This window comes from Rhinopithecus bieti, unplaced genomic scaffold (assembly GCF_001698545.2).
Source record: "Rhinopithecus bieti isolate Rb0 unplaced genomic scaffold, ASM169854v2 scaffold_18862, whole genome shotgun sequence".
Lineage (NCBI taxonomy): Eukaryota > Metazoa > Chordata > Mammalia > Primates > Cercopithecidae > Rhinopithecus > Rhinopithecus bieti.
Window position 1 is genome coordinate 110,077 of NW_016809237.1, and position 14,212 is coordinate 124,288.

Consider the following 14,212-nt stretch of genomic DNA (forward strand, 5'->3'; position numbering starts at 1 on the left):
CCGCTGGGGAAAAAAAGAAAACCCCCTCTAAAAAAAAAAAAAAAAAAAAAAAAAAGAATTAGTTGGATGTGGTGGTGAGTGCCTGTAATACCAGCTACTCGGGAGGCTGAAGCACGAGAATCACTTGAACCCGAGAGGTTTAGTGAGCTGAGACTGTGCCACTGCACTCCAGCCTGGGCCACAAAGGGAGACTCTGTCTCAAAAACAAAAAAAAACCCAGCACAGGCAATATGGTAAAACCCAATCTCTACAAAAAATACAAAACTTAGGTGTGGTGTGTACCTGCCATCCCAGCTACTCGGGAGGCTAAGGTGGGAGGATCACCTGAGGCTGCGGTGAGCCATGATTGCACCACTGCACTTAAGCTTCGTCCACAGAGTGAGACCCTGTCTCAAAAAAAAAAAAAAAAAGGCTGGGCGAGGTGGCTCACACCTGTAATCCCAGCACTTTGGGAGGCCAAGGCAAGCAGATCACCTGAAGTGAGGAATTCGAGACTAGCCTGCCCAACATGGCGAAACCCCGTCTCTACTAAAAATCACAAAAAAATTAGCCAGGCGTGGTGGCATGCACCTATAATCCCAATTACTTGGGAGGCTGAGGCAGGAGAGTCGCTTGAACCCAGGAGGCGGAGGTTGCAGTGAGCTGAGATTGCACCACTGCACTCCAACCTGGGTGACAGGGCAAGACTGTCTGAAAAAAAAAAAAAAAAAAGTGGATATTGAACAAAATTCCCCGAGAAGGGGAGTGGAGAGCAAAAACAGTTGAAATATTGGGGCGTATTGTCTGGAGGTGAGTGACACAGGCAGCTGGCACGAGGGGGCAGCAGCGAGCTTCCAGGCAGCAGGGCCCACCCCAAGGGCGGTCCCTTCGCAGATCCAAAGTAGCTGGAGAGCATAGACTGCAGGACCTCAGGTGCCTGGGCCCTGGGGACACGTGTCCAGGATGGGTGATGGGGAGGTGGACAGGCTCCCTCTGCCTTCTGGCATCCAGGGATTAGGGCCTAATCAGGGGAAATCTGAGCTGCCTGAAGGTTGGAATTCAGGCAGAGCCAGCAGCCAGTGGGTTTCCTGCCCCCTCCTCCTGCCTTTTGAGAGAATCGCCACAGCTCAGAGACTCCTAGGGCCTTGGAAGCTGGGGTTCCCCCTACCAGCCGCCCACTGGCTCACTGCCCCCCCCACAAACACACCAGGCCTGGACCTGTACAATAGGCACTTTATTAGTGGTTGGAATGCAGTTACACGCAGGGGTGTGCAGACTCAATGGGGGCAGGGCTGGCGCAGACACAGGAAATGGGAGACCCCCCCTTCTTTCCCCTGGGGCCGGGGGTTCTCCCTCTTCAGGATCCTGGGACAGTGCTGATGAGCAGAGACGTGAAGTCTGAGGGGGCCTTGGAATATGGCAGAGGGGCAACCGGGAAGCCAGGTCCCCTGAGTTCGACAAGTTTGGCAAAAGGATCATCAAGTGAGGTGTGTGGGCAGGGGGGCCTGGTTTGCCCAGGGCATCTGCCCTCCACCTCTCCCCCTGAAATCATCCCTCGCGTGGGTTCAGTTTCTTTCCTCTCTTACAAAGAGAGCTGTGTCAATAACTGGCAGAGGAAGTCGGGAAATTCAGCCTAACTCCCTCCAGCCCAGCAGGTTTCCATTAAACAGCTATTAGCGATCTCCTCTCCAGCCCGCTCTCCACTGCCAACCCCTGCAAGCAAAAGTCTCCTTCCCTCTCCCTCCTTCCCAGCCAGGAGATACTCCCACCTGGGCACACACACTCCCACCCCAGTCACTCCCAGCTAGGAGGGAGCAAAAGGAAGGCACTCCTTGGCGGCCCCATCTCAGCTATTGAGACAGATGGAAAAAAAGCTAATAGACCCTTTAATGCATGTCCAGGTTAAAAAATAATACTAATAAAGAAATGCTTCTGGTGGTCCTTGAGCCAACTGTTCAGGTATGGAGAAGGGGTTCTGTCCTGGCCAGAGCAGGCAGGAATAAACGTGGGTGTTCACTGCGGCCAGCAGCTCCCTCAGACACAAACACCATCCTTCCTGTGGTCTGGCCCGTTGTCGTGTAAGCGGGGGGCAGGAAGCATGAGGGAGCTTGCCGAGGTCGGGCCACATGCCGTCCCAGACAGCAAGAGGCCCCACTGGGTTTTTACTCATTTCTCGTAGTCTTGAGGGGCAACCATGAAAACTCCAAGCGCCCCTTGGCATAAGGAGGAGATACCCCAGACTCTCCAGGTCCAGAAACTGGTGGGATCTGGCTCATGGGGAGGGGGCAGAGCGGCAGTGATAGGACTTCGGGTGAGCCCAAGGGGCTGCGGGAACAGACCCAGCTACTGAGCACCCTGTGGCGTGAGGCTCCTTGAGGGGTGGGGAGCGCGGGGCCTTCAGGACTCCGTTGCCTTCTTGTTGGTCTTGTTCAAGAGTTTCTTGAGGGTGGAAGACATGAAGTAAGGCCTCTCGGCCGAGCCGTCATTCCTCTCCAGGTCCTCCACTGCGGAGAGAGGTCCCAGAGCAGGAGGCATGAGGGGAGCCCACGGGCAGGGGCCTCCAGGGACAGGGTAGGTGGACAAGGGTCACAGAGAAGCCTCAGAGGGTTAGAAAGCAGACACACTGGGACCAGAGAGGGGCAGACTGTAGTGGGCTCCGAGGAACACACAGGATCCCCACACTCCCAGGCCAGGAAGCCCCCCCCCGCTTCATGCACCCCCAATCTACATGGAGGAAACCTGGCCCCCACGCCAGCCTCCCTCACTCTCTACTCCTCGGCTTCCGCCCGCTTCCCCTCCTCCGCACTCCCCTTCAACAGGATGTCTCTCAGCTCGGGCGACATGAAGTAGGGTCGCTCCTGAGAGCCGTCATTCCTTTCCAGGTCCTCACCTGGGCTCCCCCCGGGAACCGGCAGGGGGAAAATGGGGTGGTCAGGAAGGGAGGGAAAGAGGGAGGCAGGGAAGAACAGGGAAGCCAGCAGGCATGGAGGAGAGGAAGAGAGACGAAAAAAACAAACAAACAAAAAAAACAGTTGGAGAAACCAGAGTTAGTGGCAGCCACAGATCCTCCCCCGTCAAAGCCAGAAAGTGCGAAGCGCGGGTGGGCTCCAGGGCAGCGTCCAGGCTGCAGCCTGGGCAAGTGGACAGGAAGTTGGAGTTGCTTCTAAGCACAAAAGGAACCCAGGCAGACAGGCTGGGGACCCAGGACGAGGGACAGCCAAGCCCCGGGGAAGCTGGGGGCAGGCGACCGTGTTGCCCCGTTGGAGGGTGATGTGATGCCCAGTGGGAAGAAGCGATTCAGGGCCCAGCAAGGTTTGGGGTGAGGGTCACTCACAGAAGCAGAGGAACAGCGTGTCCACACACATGCCATAGACACTGAAGAAACCATGTGCAATCAGGTAGGAGCCAACGATCACCGTCTGGGCAAGGAGAAACAAGCCGTCCCTGCTCCGCATCCTTCCCCGAGCAGCCCCCACCCACTGTGTCTCTCCTACGCTGGGACCACGTCCTTCCCCTGCTGAGAAACCCTCTTTGGATTAATGACATGCCAACCCCTCACCCCCGCTGGCAGGGCCCCGCGATCCATACAAAGCCCTCTTTCTCTCTCTCCCTCTCTCTCTTTTTTTTGTTTTTTTGAGACAGAGTCTCACTCTGTCGCCTAGGTTGGAGTGCCATGGTGTGATCTCGGCTCACTGCAACCTCCGTCTCCCGAGTTCAAGCAGTTCTGCCTCAGCCTCCTGAGGAGCTGGGACTACAGGCATGCGCCACCACGCCAGGCTCATTTTTGTATTTTTAGTAGAGATGGGGTTTCACCATGTTGGCCAGGCTGGTCTCAAGCTCCTGACCTCAGGTGATCCACCTGCCTTGGCCTCCCAAAGTGCTGGGATTACAGGCGTGAGCCACCGCATCTGGCCTTTTTTTTTTTTTGAGACAGGGTCTCACGATCTCACTCTGTAGCCCAGGCTAGAGTGTAGCGGCATGATCTCGGCTCACTGCAAACTCTACCTCCTGGGCTCAAGTGATCCTCCCACCTCAGCCTCCGGAGTAGCTGGGATTACAGATGTGCAACCACCATGCCCGGCTAACCTTTGTATTTTTTGTAGAGATGGGTTTCTGCCACATTATCTATTACCCTTCCTGGGTTTAAGAGTTTCGCCCACCTTGGCCTCCCAAAGTGCTGGGACTACAGGTATGAGCCACCGCACCCAGTCTCATCCTTGCTTTATTTAACCCCTGGGCCTCTGCATGTGCTATTGCCCTGACTTAAATCTAATTTATCCCTCATCAACCTTCTGCTTTCAGCTCAAAGAGCAAATTCTCAAGTCCCACCTCCTCCAGGAAACCACCTATGACACATACAGTGGGCTTTTCTATTTTTATTTTTATTTTTTTTTGAGACAGGGTCTCACTGTGCTGCTCAGGCTGGAGTGCAGTGGCACCATCTCAGCTCACTGCAGCCTTGACCTCTCAGGCTCAACTGATACTCACACCTCAGGCTTACAAGTAGCTGGGACTATAGGCATGTGCCACCATACCCAGCTAATTTTTGTTTGTTTGTTTTTTTTTGTAGAGATGAGGTTTTGCCATGTTGCCCAGGCTGGTTTCAAACTCCTGAGCTCAAGCGATCTGCCTGCCTTGGCCTCCCAAAGTGCTGGGATTATACATGTGAGCCCGTGTGTCTGACTGAGAGCCTTTTTTTTTTTTTCCTGAGATGGAATCTTGCTGTGTCGTCCAGGCTAGAGTGCAGTGGTACGATCTCGGCTCACTGCAACCTCCACCTCCCGGGTTCAAGTGATTCTCTTTCCTCAGCCTCCTGAGTAGCTGGGACAACAGGTACATGCCAGCACACCTGACTCATTTTTTTGTATTTTTAGTAGAGACGGGGTTTCACTGTGTTAGCCAGGATGGTCTCGATCTCGCGACGTTCATGATCCACCCACCTTGGCCTCCCAAAGTGCTGGATTACAGGTGTGGGCCACCATGCCCAGCCTCTAGAGCCTATTTTATGTCCTCCTAGCACTGGGCACCCCTCCTGAGCTCTTGGTGCAGCTGCAATTTTATGCATGTTGAGGGCTTTCCAGGTTTAATGCCCACATCCTCACTAGACTCAGTCCCATTTACTGCTACATCCCTAGCAATCTGAAGACTCACAGGGCCTTAGTAGCTGCTAGATAAACATTTGTTGACTGAAGTCAGTGGACCTGGCTGGGTGTGATGGCTCATACCTGTAGTCCTTGCACTTCGGGAGGCTGAGGCAGAAGGATCCCTTGAGCCCAGAGCTCGAGACCAGCCTAGGCAATAGAGGGAGACCCTGCCTCTATTATTATTATTATTATTATTATTATTATTATTATTATAGTAGAGTGTGAGCTACCACACCTGGCCCATCTCTATTATATTAAAATAAAATTCGCCAGGCGTGGTGGGTTGGGTCATGAAACCTGTAATTCCGCATATGCAGCTTTGGTGGAGGCCTGAGCCAGTGTGGGATCAGCGAGGTCAGAGTTCAACGACTGCCTGGCTAACCACAGTGAAACGCTGTCTCTACTGAAAAATGCAAAAAAAATTTTAGCGCCGGCCGTGGTGGCCAAGGGCACCATTGGTCCAGCTACTCGGGAGGCTGAGGCAGGAGAATGGGCGTGAACGCGCAGGAGGTGGGCTTGCAGTGAGCCAAGATCACGCTAGCAGCACTTCGGCAGGCCTGGCAACACAGCGAGACGTCCGTCCCTCAAAAAATAAATAAATAAGAATAGAAGAATAAAATAAAATAATTCAATACAATGAAATCATGGCCAGGCACAGGGGGTCGTGCCTGTAATCCCAACACTTTGGAAGGCCGAGGTGGGTGGATTACCTGAAGTCAGGAGTTCGAGACCAGCCTGACCAACAGGGTGAAACCCCATCTCTACTAAAAATACAAAAATTAGCCGGACACAGTGGCATGTGCCTGTAATCCCAGCTACTAGGGGAACTGAGGCAGGAGAATCGCTTAAACACAGGAGGTGGAGGTTGTGGTGAGCAGAGATCACTCCACTGCACTCCAGCCTGGGCGACAAAGCAAGGCTTCATCTCAAAAAAAAAAAAAAAAAAAGTCAGTGGACCTTAGAAGGATTAAATCACTTGCCCAAGACTACTCTTCCTCATCTGAGAACTAGCAAATAGAGGATCTAAGACAAGAAACTAGGTCACTGGGCTTCAAGACCTACACTGAGATACAATACTGCCCTTGCAATGAAGGCTCAATCACTCCACAGCCTTATTACCTCCTTGGCCGTATCTCCACCTTTTTTTTTTTTTTTTTGAGACAGAGTCTCACTCTGTCACTGAGGCTGGAGTGCAGTGTCGTGGTCTCGGCTCACTGCAACCTCTGCCTCCCAGGTTCAAGCAATTCTCCTGCCTCAGCCTCCCGAGCAGCTGGGACTACAGGCGCCTGCAACCACACCTGGCTAATTTTGTATGTTTTATAGAGATGGGGTTTCGCCATGCTGGCCAGGCTAGTCTCAAACTCCTGACCTCAAGTGATCCACCTGTCTCAGCCTCCCAAAGTGCTGGGATTACAGGTGTGAGCCACCGCACCCGGTCCCTATCTCCACTCCTTTACTCCTTCCACATCTGACCCACTCCTTTCCTTACTGTTCCTGGCACACTTGCACCTCAGGGCCACTGTACTTGCCATTCCCTCTGCCTAGATATTGCCTACAGCTTCAGATCTCGGATCCAACATCACCTGCATGGCACCACCTGGACCCCACACCTGCCCAGATCCTCCACCACAGGTTCAAACAGTTCCCTGTGCTATACAGACTAGTGGCGTATCCCAGTCTGCAATCATACATTCACCAATATCATTATGGAAGAATATCTGTTTACCCCAAACTCTAAGGCCTTTAGAGGGAAGCCCTCCACCTCAATGCCAAATACACAGTAGGTGCTCAATAATGTCTGTGGTCCGAGGTCGGGGTGGTGGGTCACACCTGCAATCCCAGCACTCCGTGAGCCCGAGGCGGGCGGATCACTTGAGGTCAGGAGTTTGAGACCATCCCAGCCAACATGGTGAAACCCCATCTCTATTAAATATACAAAATTAGCCGGGTGTGATGGCTCATGCCCATAATCCCAGCACTGTGGGAGGCCCAGGCGGGCAGATCACCTGAGGTTGGGAGTACGAGACCAGCCTGACCAACGTGGAGAAACCCCGTCTCTACTAAAATATAAAATTAGTCACACGTGGTGGCACATGCCTGTAATCCCAGCTACTCAGGAGGCTGAGGCAGGAGAATTGCTTGAACCCGGGAGGTGGAGGTTGTAGTGACCCGAGATCACCCCATTGCACTCCAGCCTGGGCAACAAGAGTGAAACTCTGTCTCAAAAAAACAAAAAATATTAGCCAGGTGTGGTGGCGTGTGCCTGTAATCCCAGCTAATCAACAGGCTGAGGCACGAGAATCGCTTGAACTAGGGAGGTAGAGGTTTCAGTGAGCCAAGATCGTTTCACTGCACTCCAACCTGGGCAACAGAGTGAGTCTGTCTCAAAAAAGAAAAAAAAAAAAAAAAGATTAAATTAAATTAAATTAAAATTAAAAAATAAATATACAAAAATTAGCCAGGTGTCGGGGCAGGCGCCTGTAATCCCAGCTACTCGGGAGGTAGAAGCTTGAGAATTCGCTTGAACCCAGCAGGCAAAGGTTGCAGTGAGCCAAGATTGCACAACTGCACTCCAGTCAGGGCAACAGGGCAAGACTCTGATGCAAAACTAACAAAAGTTTGTGGTCTGAATAAATAATCAATTCCCCACCTCTGACCTCTATCCACATTTGTCTAGTCAAAGAAGACCAAGCAAATCCCAACACCTCTTTCTTCTCAAACCCCCATCTCTCCCCAGAGGTCCGTACCAGTATAGGAACCCAGTAATAATTGAGGGGTGGTGCTGTATCCTGCACGATCCTGATACGGTGGGTGAAGAAGAAGAAAGCCAGGATCCCTGAAGAAGGAGAAGAAAGCAAGATGGTGAAGGGTTCTGGATATAGGAAACAGCCTTCTAAGAAGATGACACCCATCACAGAAGACAGAAATCAGGCTCCCACACTCTGAGAGGCGAGGTAGGCGGCACTCACCCACACTGCCAACGATCAAAAGTTTGCCCAACAGGAAGAGGAAGTCAGTAACTTTGTCCAGGACAGCCACTCTGCAGGGGACAGTGAGGGGCAGGTATTAATGCTGGCTTCAGGGACTAGGGGAAGAGGGAGGTGGCAGGAGGAAGATGGTGCTGAGTCCTGACCTGATGATATTTCTCATGAGCAGGAAGAAGGCATTCCTGGCCGAGGTGCAGAAATTGGTGCCGTAGATAGCAATCTGGAGGAGAGTGGGAGGGAGAGATCAGACCCACTGGGTGGGCATGGGGGGTGGTCCTCTCACCCAGCAGGAGCTGGTGGGTTGGTTGGGGTCCCAGGCCCACTCACCATGATGTAGGCATTCCTATTGAGGAATTTGATGAACTTCTCCAGGCACCAGAAGCAGCATTTGAGACAGGTCATGAGGCACTTGGCAAACTTGTTCTCTGCGGCTGGAAGACAAGGGAAAGGATGCAGAAGTGAGGGGACACCGCCTGACTTGGAAGGGATCCCCTCTTCCGTATCACACACACTTGCCAATGTCCAGGTCTCCTGAGTCCATGCTGTCAAAGAGACAGGGACTTGAGCCCAGGAGTTTGAGACCGCAGTGAGCCATGATGGTGCCACTGCACTCCAGCCTGGACGACAGAGAGAGATCCTGTCTCTAAAGCAAAGTACAATCAATCCCAGCCCCACAGCCCTTCCTCTAAGAAAAATAAACCTGTTTTGTTTTTTTTTTTCTTTTTTTTTGAAATGGAGTCTCGCTCTGTTTCCCAGGCTGAAGTGCAGTCGCTCGATCTCCGCTCACTGCAACCTCCACCTCTGGGGTTCAAGTGATTCTCCTCTCTCAGCCTCCCGTGTAGCTGGGACTACAGACACGCATACCACCATGGCTGGCTAATTTTTGTATTTGTAGTAGAGATGGGGTTTCACCATGTTGGCCAGGCTGGTCTCCTGACCTCAGGTGATCCGCTCGCCTCAGCCTCCCAAAGTGCTGGGATTATAGGCGTGAGTCACGGCGCTCAGCTAATAAACCAGTTTTATTCCTGCTTCCTTCAGCGCAAATATATCCCACTCCAATTCACTCTAGCAATAACCAATGGTGGGCCAGGCCTCTTGGGCCTGTCCCCTCAACAGCAAGAATTCCACCCAGTAGGTTCTCTGGTTTGCTCCTCCATCGCAGGACCCAATCACGCCAACTCCTGAGCTCCCCCGCCGCATAGACAGAAACCCATCACTGCTCTATGATCTTGGCACCGCCCACCTCCAAGCAAGAACCAATCCTGGTTTGCTATTCAGCCTTGTCCCCCAACAGGAGCTAATGCGAGCCGTGGGTGGGCCGTACCTTTCAGCCGCTGATCCAGGTACTCGAGTATCACACGAATGATCTGCACAATGGCCAGGATGAGCGCGCCAAAGGCCAGGGAGCCCGTGTGGTACCTGCGGGCCGAGGGGGTGGTCAGTGGCTGGGCCAGGCCTTGTCCTCCACCCCATCCTGCCCGCAACGCCAGCCTACCTGAGCGCCCGGCCAAAGGCAGAGAAGAGCGGGAAGGCCGGCAGGTCGTCCGGCTTGCGCAGGGCCCAGTAGTAGGAGGCAAAGGCCCCGGCCAGTGTGACCTGACCCAGAGCCAGCACGAAGTTGGCCAACCAGAAGAACATGAAGGCATTGAAGATCTGCAGGCCCAGCAGGGCCCGGTGGTAGCCCGACTCACCACCGTAGAAGGCGAACTGGCAACGGGCATTGGGGCATAGGCGGGACTCATTGGAGGAGGGGAAGGTCTGTGGGAGAGAAGGGAGAACCGAGTCCAAAAAGAGGCGCCAGGGGTTCACAGTGGGCTCTGAGCATCAGGTGTGGGGCCAGGAAAACCATGAGGTAGGACAGGAGACATAAGGATCAGAGTTAAGTGAAGGCACTAAGGGTTTAGAACACAGCTTGTGCAAAGGAAGGAATTCTAGAAACAAGAAGTGGCCATCACTGGGGTCAAGAAGAGGGAATGGAGACAGGAAATGAAATGGGGAAAAATGGGCCAGGCAAGGTGGCTCACGCCTGTAATCCCAGCACTTTGAGAGGCAGAGGCGGGTGGATCACAAGGTTAGGAGATCGAGACCATCCTGACCAACATGGTGAAACGCTGTCTCTACTAAAAATACAAAAATTAGCCTGGCGTGCTGGTGTGTGCCTGTAATCCCAGCTACTCAAGAGGCTGAGGCAGGAGAATTGCTTGAACCAGGGAGTTGGAAGTTGCAGGAAGCTGAGATCATGCCACTGCACTCCAGCCTGGCGACAGAGTGAGACTCTGTCTCATAAAAAAAAAAAAAAAGGAAGGAGGGAAAAATGGGTGATTTAGCACCCAGGGTGAAGGCCAGGGCAAGTTGAAGAGAGGAAGCCAGGTTGTCCTGGGAAGTTGTTCAATCCAGTTAGAGAGTCTCTTCCCCACCGTGCGTCCTCCCCCACACCCAGCACAGGACATGCAACTAGAGCCAATTGCTTGCTGAACTTCCAAGGGGACATGAGAGGTTTAAAATCATCCGGGGCCTTCTGGGCAATACCTGCCCTCCCCACCCTGGGGACGCCCACCTCTGGGTTGCAGGTTTTTGCAGTAAGTGAGCAGGAGCTATCATCAAATATCTTATAGACCGCTTCATTGGAAGTGGACAGGAAGCTGGAGGTTCATTAAGGAAGCAGAGGTTTAGGACTGAGGACCCCAGGGACTTTCGTGGGAAAGAATCCATTATCCCACCAGTTTCCAGCCCTGTCCCTAAGACGCAGGTCACTTCTGGGCAAAGTTGGTCTTTAGCCATCCCCAGGGTCGGAGATTGGTATCTGGGGGCGGATACACAGCAGTGCTGGCCCAGTAGGCGATGCAGAGGCACAGCAAGAAGAAGGTGACCAGTGGGTAGAGCAAGGAGCACATGACATATCCCACAGCCCTAGGGAGGAGCAGAGACACAGGCATCAGGGCAAAAGACACAACTCTAGGGACGGCTCCATCCTGACCCCTGGCACCCTGGCCCCCACCTGCTGGCTTCTTTGATGAGTGCAATCGCGATGAGAATTCTCTTCCGGAGAAAGATGAGCAGCAAGATGATAATGACTTCAAGGATACTCAGAATGATCACTGCAAAGGGCAAAGGCTGAGCCACCTGGGCTCCCCACTCCCTCCAAGGCCTCATGTGGGGGCAGGATTGGGAGACTGTGACTCACTAAAGGCCAACCAGGTCTGCCGTAAGTGCAGGTACACCCGGAAATCTGTCTGAAAGCCGAGGTCCACCAAAGAGACATCAGAGCCAGCCTCACCACGCAGTCGGGAGTACTCCATGTAGCAGTGAAATATTCCTGCATGGGGGAAACCACAAGCTCAGTCCACCAATGCCTCCTGAAACTTTGCAAAGCGCTACAACTGCCCGCATTTAACAGAAGCAAACATCGAGGCTGAGTGGCTGCCTTTTCTAGCCCCTGCCTCAGGGACTTTACACTTGCAGTTTCCACCGCCCAGTGCATTCCCTCCCCATGGCTGGATCCCACACATCTTTAGGTCTCTGCTCAAGTGTCACCTTCACAGGAGACCTTCCAAGAACCCTTTCCCCCTACTTGGAATCATAATCATGTGCTGCCATGGTCTAACTTCTCTCTTTTTTTTTCTTTTTTGAGATGGAGTCTCGTTCTGTCACCCAGGCTGGAGTGCAGTGGGCGGATCTCAGCTCACTGCAAGCTCTGCCTCCCGGGTTCACGCCATTCCCGAGTAGCTGGGACTACAGGCGCCCGCCACCTCGCCCGGCTAGTTTTTTGTATTTTTTAGTAGAGACGGGGTTTCACCAGGTTAGCCAGGATGGTCTCGATCTCCTGACCTCGTGATCCACCCGTCTTGGCCTCCTAAAGTGCTGGGATTACAGGCTTGAGCCACCACGCCCGGCAACTTCTCTTTTTTGAGACGGAGGCTCACTCTGTCACTCAGGCTGGAGTGCAGCGACACGATCTGGGCTCACTGCAACCTCCACCTCCAGGGTTCAAGAGATTCTCCCTGCCTCAGCCTCCTAAGTAGCTGGGATTACAGGTGCCTGCTACCATGCCCAGCTAATTTTTGTATTTTTAGTAGAGACAGGGTTTTGCCATGTTGGCCAGGATGGTCTCCAGCTCCTGACCTCAGGTGATCCGCCCACCTCAGCCTCCCAAAGTGCTGAGATTACAGGCGTGAGCCACCATGCCCAGCCAGGATAGCTGTTTAATGAATGAATGAATGAGCAGGTGTCAGAATGCTGCATGGCTAAGACCTCTCTCTGACCCCCTCGCCACCTTACAACAGTGATTCACGGGAGTGGCCTGGGTATTAATATGTAGAGCAGCATTAGAAATTTTCAGCATTCTTCTTAGCTTGCAAACTATAATTATAAAATAAAGACAGGCTTGGCCGGGCGCAGTGGCTCACACCTATAATCCCAGTACTTTGGAAGGCCAAGGCAGGTGGATCACAAGGTCAGGAGATCGAGACCATCCTGGCTAACACCATGAAACCCCGTCTCTACTAAACATACAAAAAATTAGCTGGGCATGGTGGCACATGCCTGAGTCTCAGCTACTTGGGAGGCTGAGGCAGGAGAATCACTCCAACCCGGGAAGGAGAAGTTGCAGTGAGCCAAGATTGCGCCACTGCACTGCACTCCAGCCTGGGCGACAGGGTGAGACTCCGTTTCGAAAAAAAAAAAAAGACAGGCATGGTGTGGTGGCTCATGCTTGTAATCGGAGCACTTTGGGAGATAAAATAAAAAAAAAAAAAAATCAAGCTACCTAAAATGCTAACACCCAGCTAGAAACCACTATTTTTTTGGTTGTATTGAGTATATTATTATTACTTTAAGACAGGGTCTACCTCTGTCATACAGGCTGGACTGCAGTGGTGCCATCATAGCTCATTGCAGCCTCAGCTTCCTGGGCTCAAGCTTTTCTCCCACCTCAGCCTCCCAGGTTGCTGAGACTACAGGTGCACAGAGCTAATTTTTTTTCTTTTTTGTTTTTGAGACGGAGTCTCTCTCTGTCACCCAGGCTGGAGTGCAGTGGCGTGATCGTGGCTCATTGCTACCTCTGCCTCCCAGGTCCAAGTGATTCTCCTGCCTCAGCCTCCCAAGTAGCTGGGACTACAGGCACGTACCACCAAGCCTGGCCAATTTTTTGTATTTTGACTAGAGACGGGGTTTCATCCTGTTAGACAGGATGGTCTCAATCCCCTGACCTCATGATCTGCCCGCCTTGGCCTCCCAAAGTGCTGGGATGACAGGCGGGAGCCACTGTGCCCAGCCCCCAGATAATTTAAAAATTATTGTTATTATTTATTTATTTAATTTTTTTTTTGAGACAGTGTCTCACTCTGTCGCCCAGGCTAGAGGGCCATGGCATGATCTCAGCTTGCTGCAACCTCTGCCTCTCAGATTCAAGAGATTCTCCCGCCTTAGCCTCCCAAGTAGCTGGGATTACAGGTGTGTGCCACCATGCCCATCTAATTTTGTATTTTTATTAGAGATGGGGTTTCACCATGTTGTTCAGCCTGGTCTCGAATTCCACCTTAAGTGATCCACCCACCTCAGCCTCCCAAAGTGCTGGCATTACAGGTGTGAGGCACGGTGCCTGGCCTTAAATTTATTTTTGGCAGTGGGATCTCACCATGTTGCCCAGGGTGGAATGCAGTTGCTTGATCATGGCTCACTGCATCCTCAAACTCCTGGGCTCAAATGAATCTCCTGCTTCAGCCTCCCAAAGTGCTGGGATTACAGGCATAAACCACCAAGACCTGCCTAGAAACCACTATTTTCTTTTCTTTTTAAGACGGAGTTTCACTGTCGTTGCCCAGGCTAGAGTCCAATGGCACAATCTCGGCTTACGGCAACCTCCAACTCGCGAGTTCAAGTGATTCTTCTGCCTCAGCTTCCCAAGTAGCTGGGATCATAGGCATGCACCACCACGCCCAGCTAATTTTGTATTTTTAATAGAGATGGGGTTGGCTGAGTGTGGTGGCTCACAACTGTAATCTTTGGGAGGCAAAGGTGGGCAGATCACGAAGTCAGGAGTTCGAGACCAGCCTGTCCAACATGGTGAAACTCCATCTCTACTAAAAATACAAAATACAAAAA

At 52.5% G+C, this 14,212-nt stretch overlaps 1 protein-coding gene across 4 annotated transcripts in view; it reads right to left on the minus strand.

The window, feature by feature from the left end:
• Positions 1-1,194: 1,194 nt before the first annotated feature.
• The window catches only part of SLC44A2 (solute carrier family 44 member 2 (CTL2 blood group)), a 51,097-nt gene continuing 38,079 nt past the window's right edge, over positions 1,195-14,212 (minus strand). For 2 of the 4 annotated variants that reach the window (XM_017888941.1, XM_017888940.1), the window contains exons 11-23: positions 11,295-11,426; positions 11,109-11,208; positions 10,928-11,020; positions 10,668-10,752; positions 9,606-9,868; positions 9,435-9,529; positions 8,438-8,541; positions 8,257-8,330; positions 8,093-8,163; positions 7,871-7,959; positions 3,314-3,398; positions 2,745-2,869; positions 1,195-2,483 (exon numbers count right to left, since the gene is read on the minus strand). In XM_017888941.1, coding sequence (XP_017744430.1) covers positions 2,748-2,869; positions 3,314-3,398; positions 7,871-7,959; positions 8,093-8,163; positions 8,257-8,330; positions 8,438-8,541; positions 9,435-9,529; positions 9,606-9,868; positions 10,668-10,752; positions 10,928-11,020; positions 11,109-11,208; positions 11,295-11,426 — 1,313 coding nt within the window. In that variant the 3' untranslated portion in view covers positions 1,195-2,483; positions 2,745-2,747. The remainder of the gene's footprint in view (positions 2,484-2,744; positions 2,870-3,313; positions 3,399-7,870; positions 7,960-8,092; positions 8,164-8,256; positions 8,331-8,437; positions 8,542-9,434; positions 9,530-9,605; positions 9,869-10,667; positions 10,753-10,927; positions 11,021-11,108; positions 11,209-11,294; positions 11,427-14,212) is intronic. The other 2 variants (XM_017888943.1, XM_017888942.1) reach the window with 1 other exon arrangement.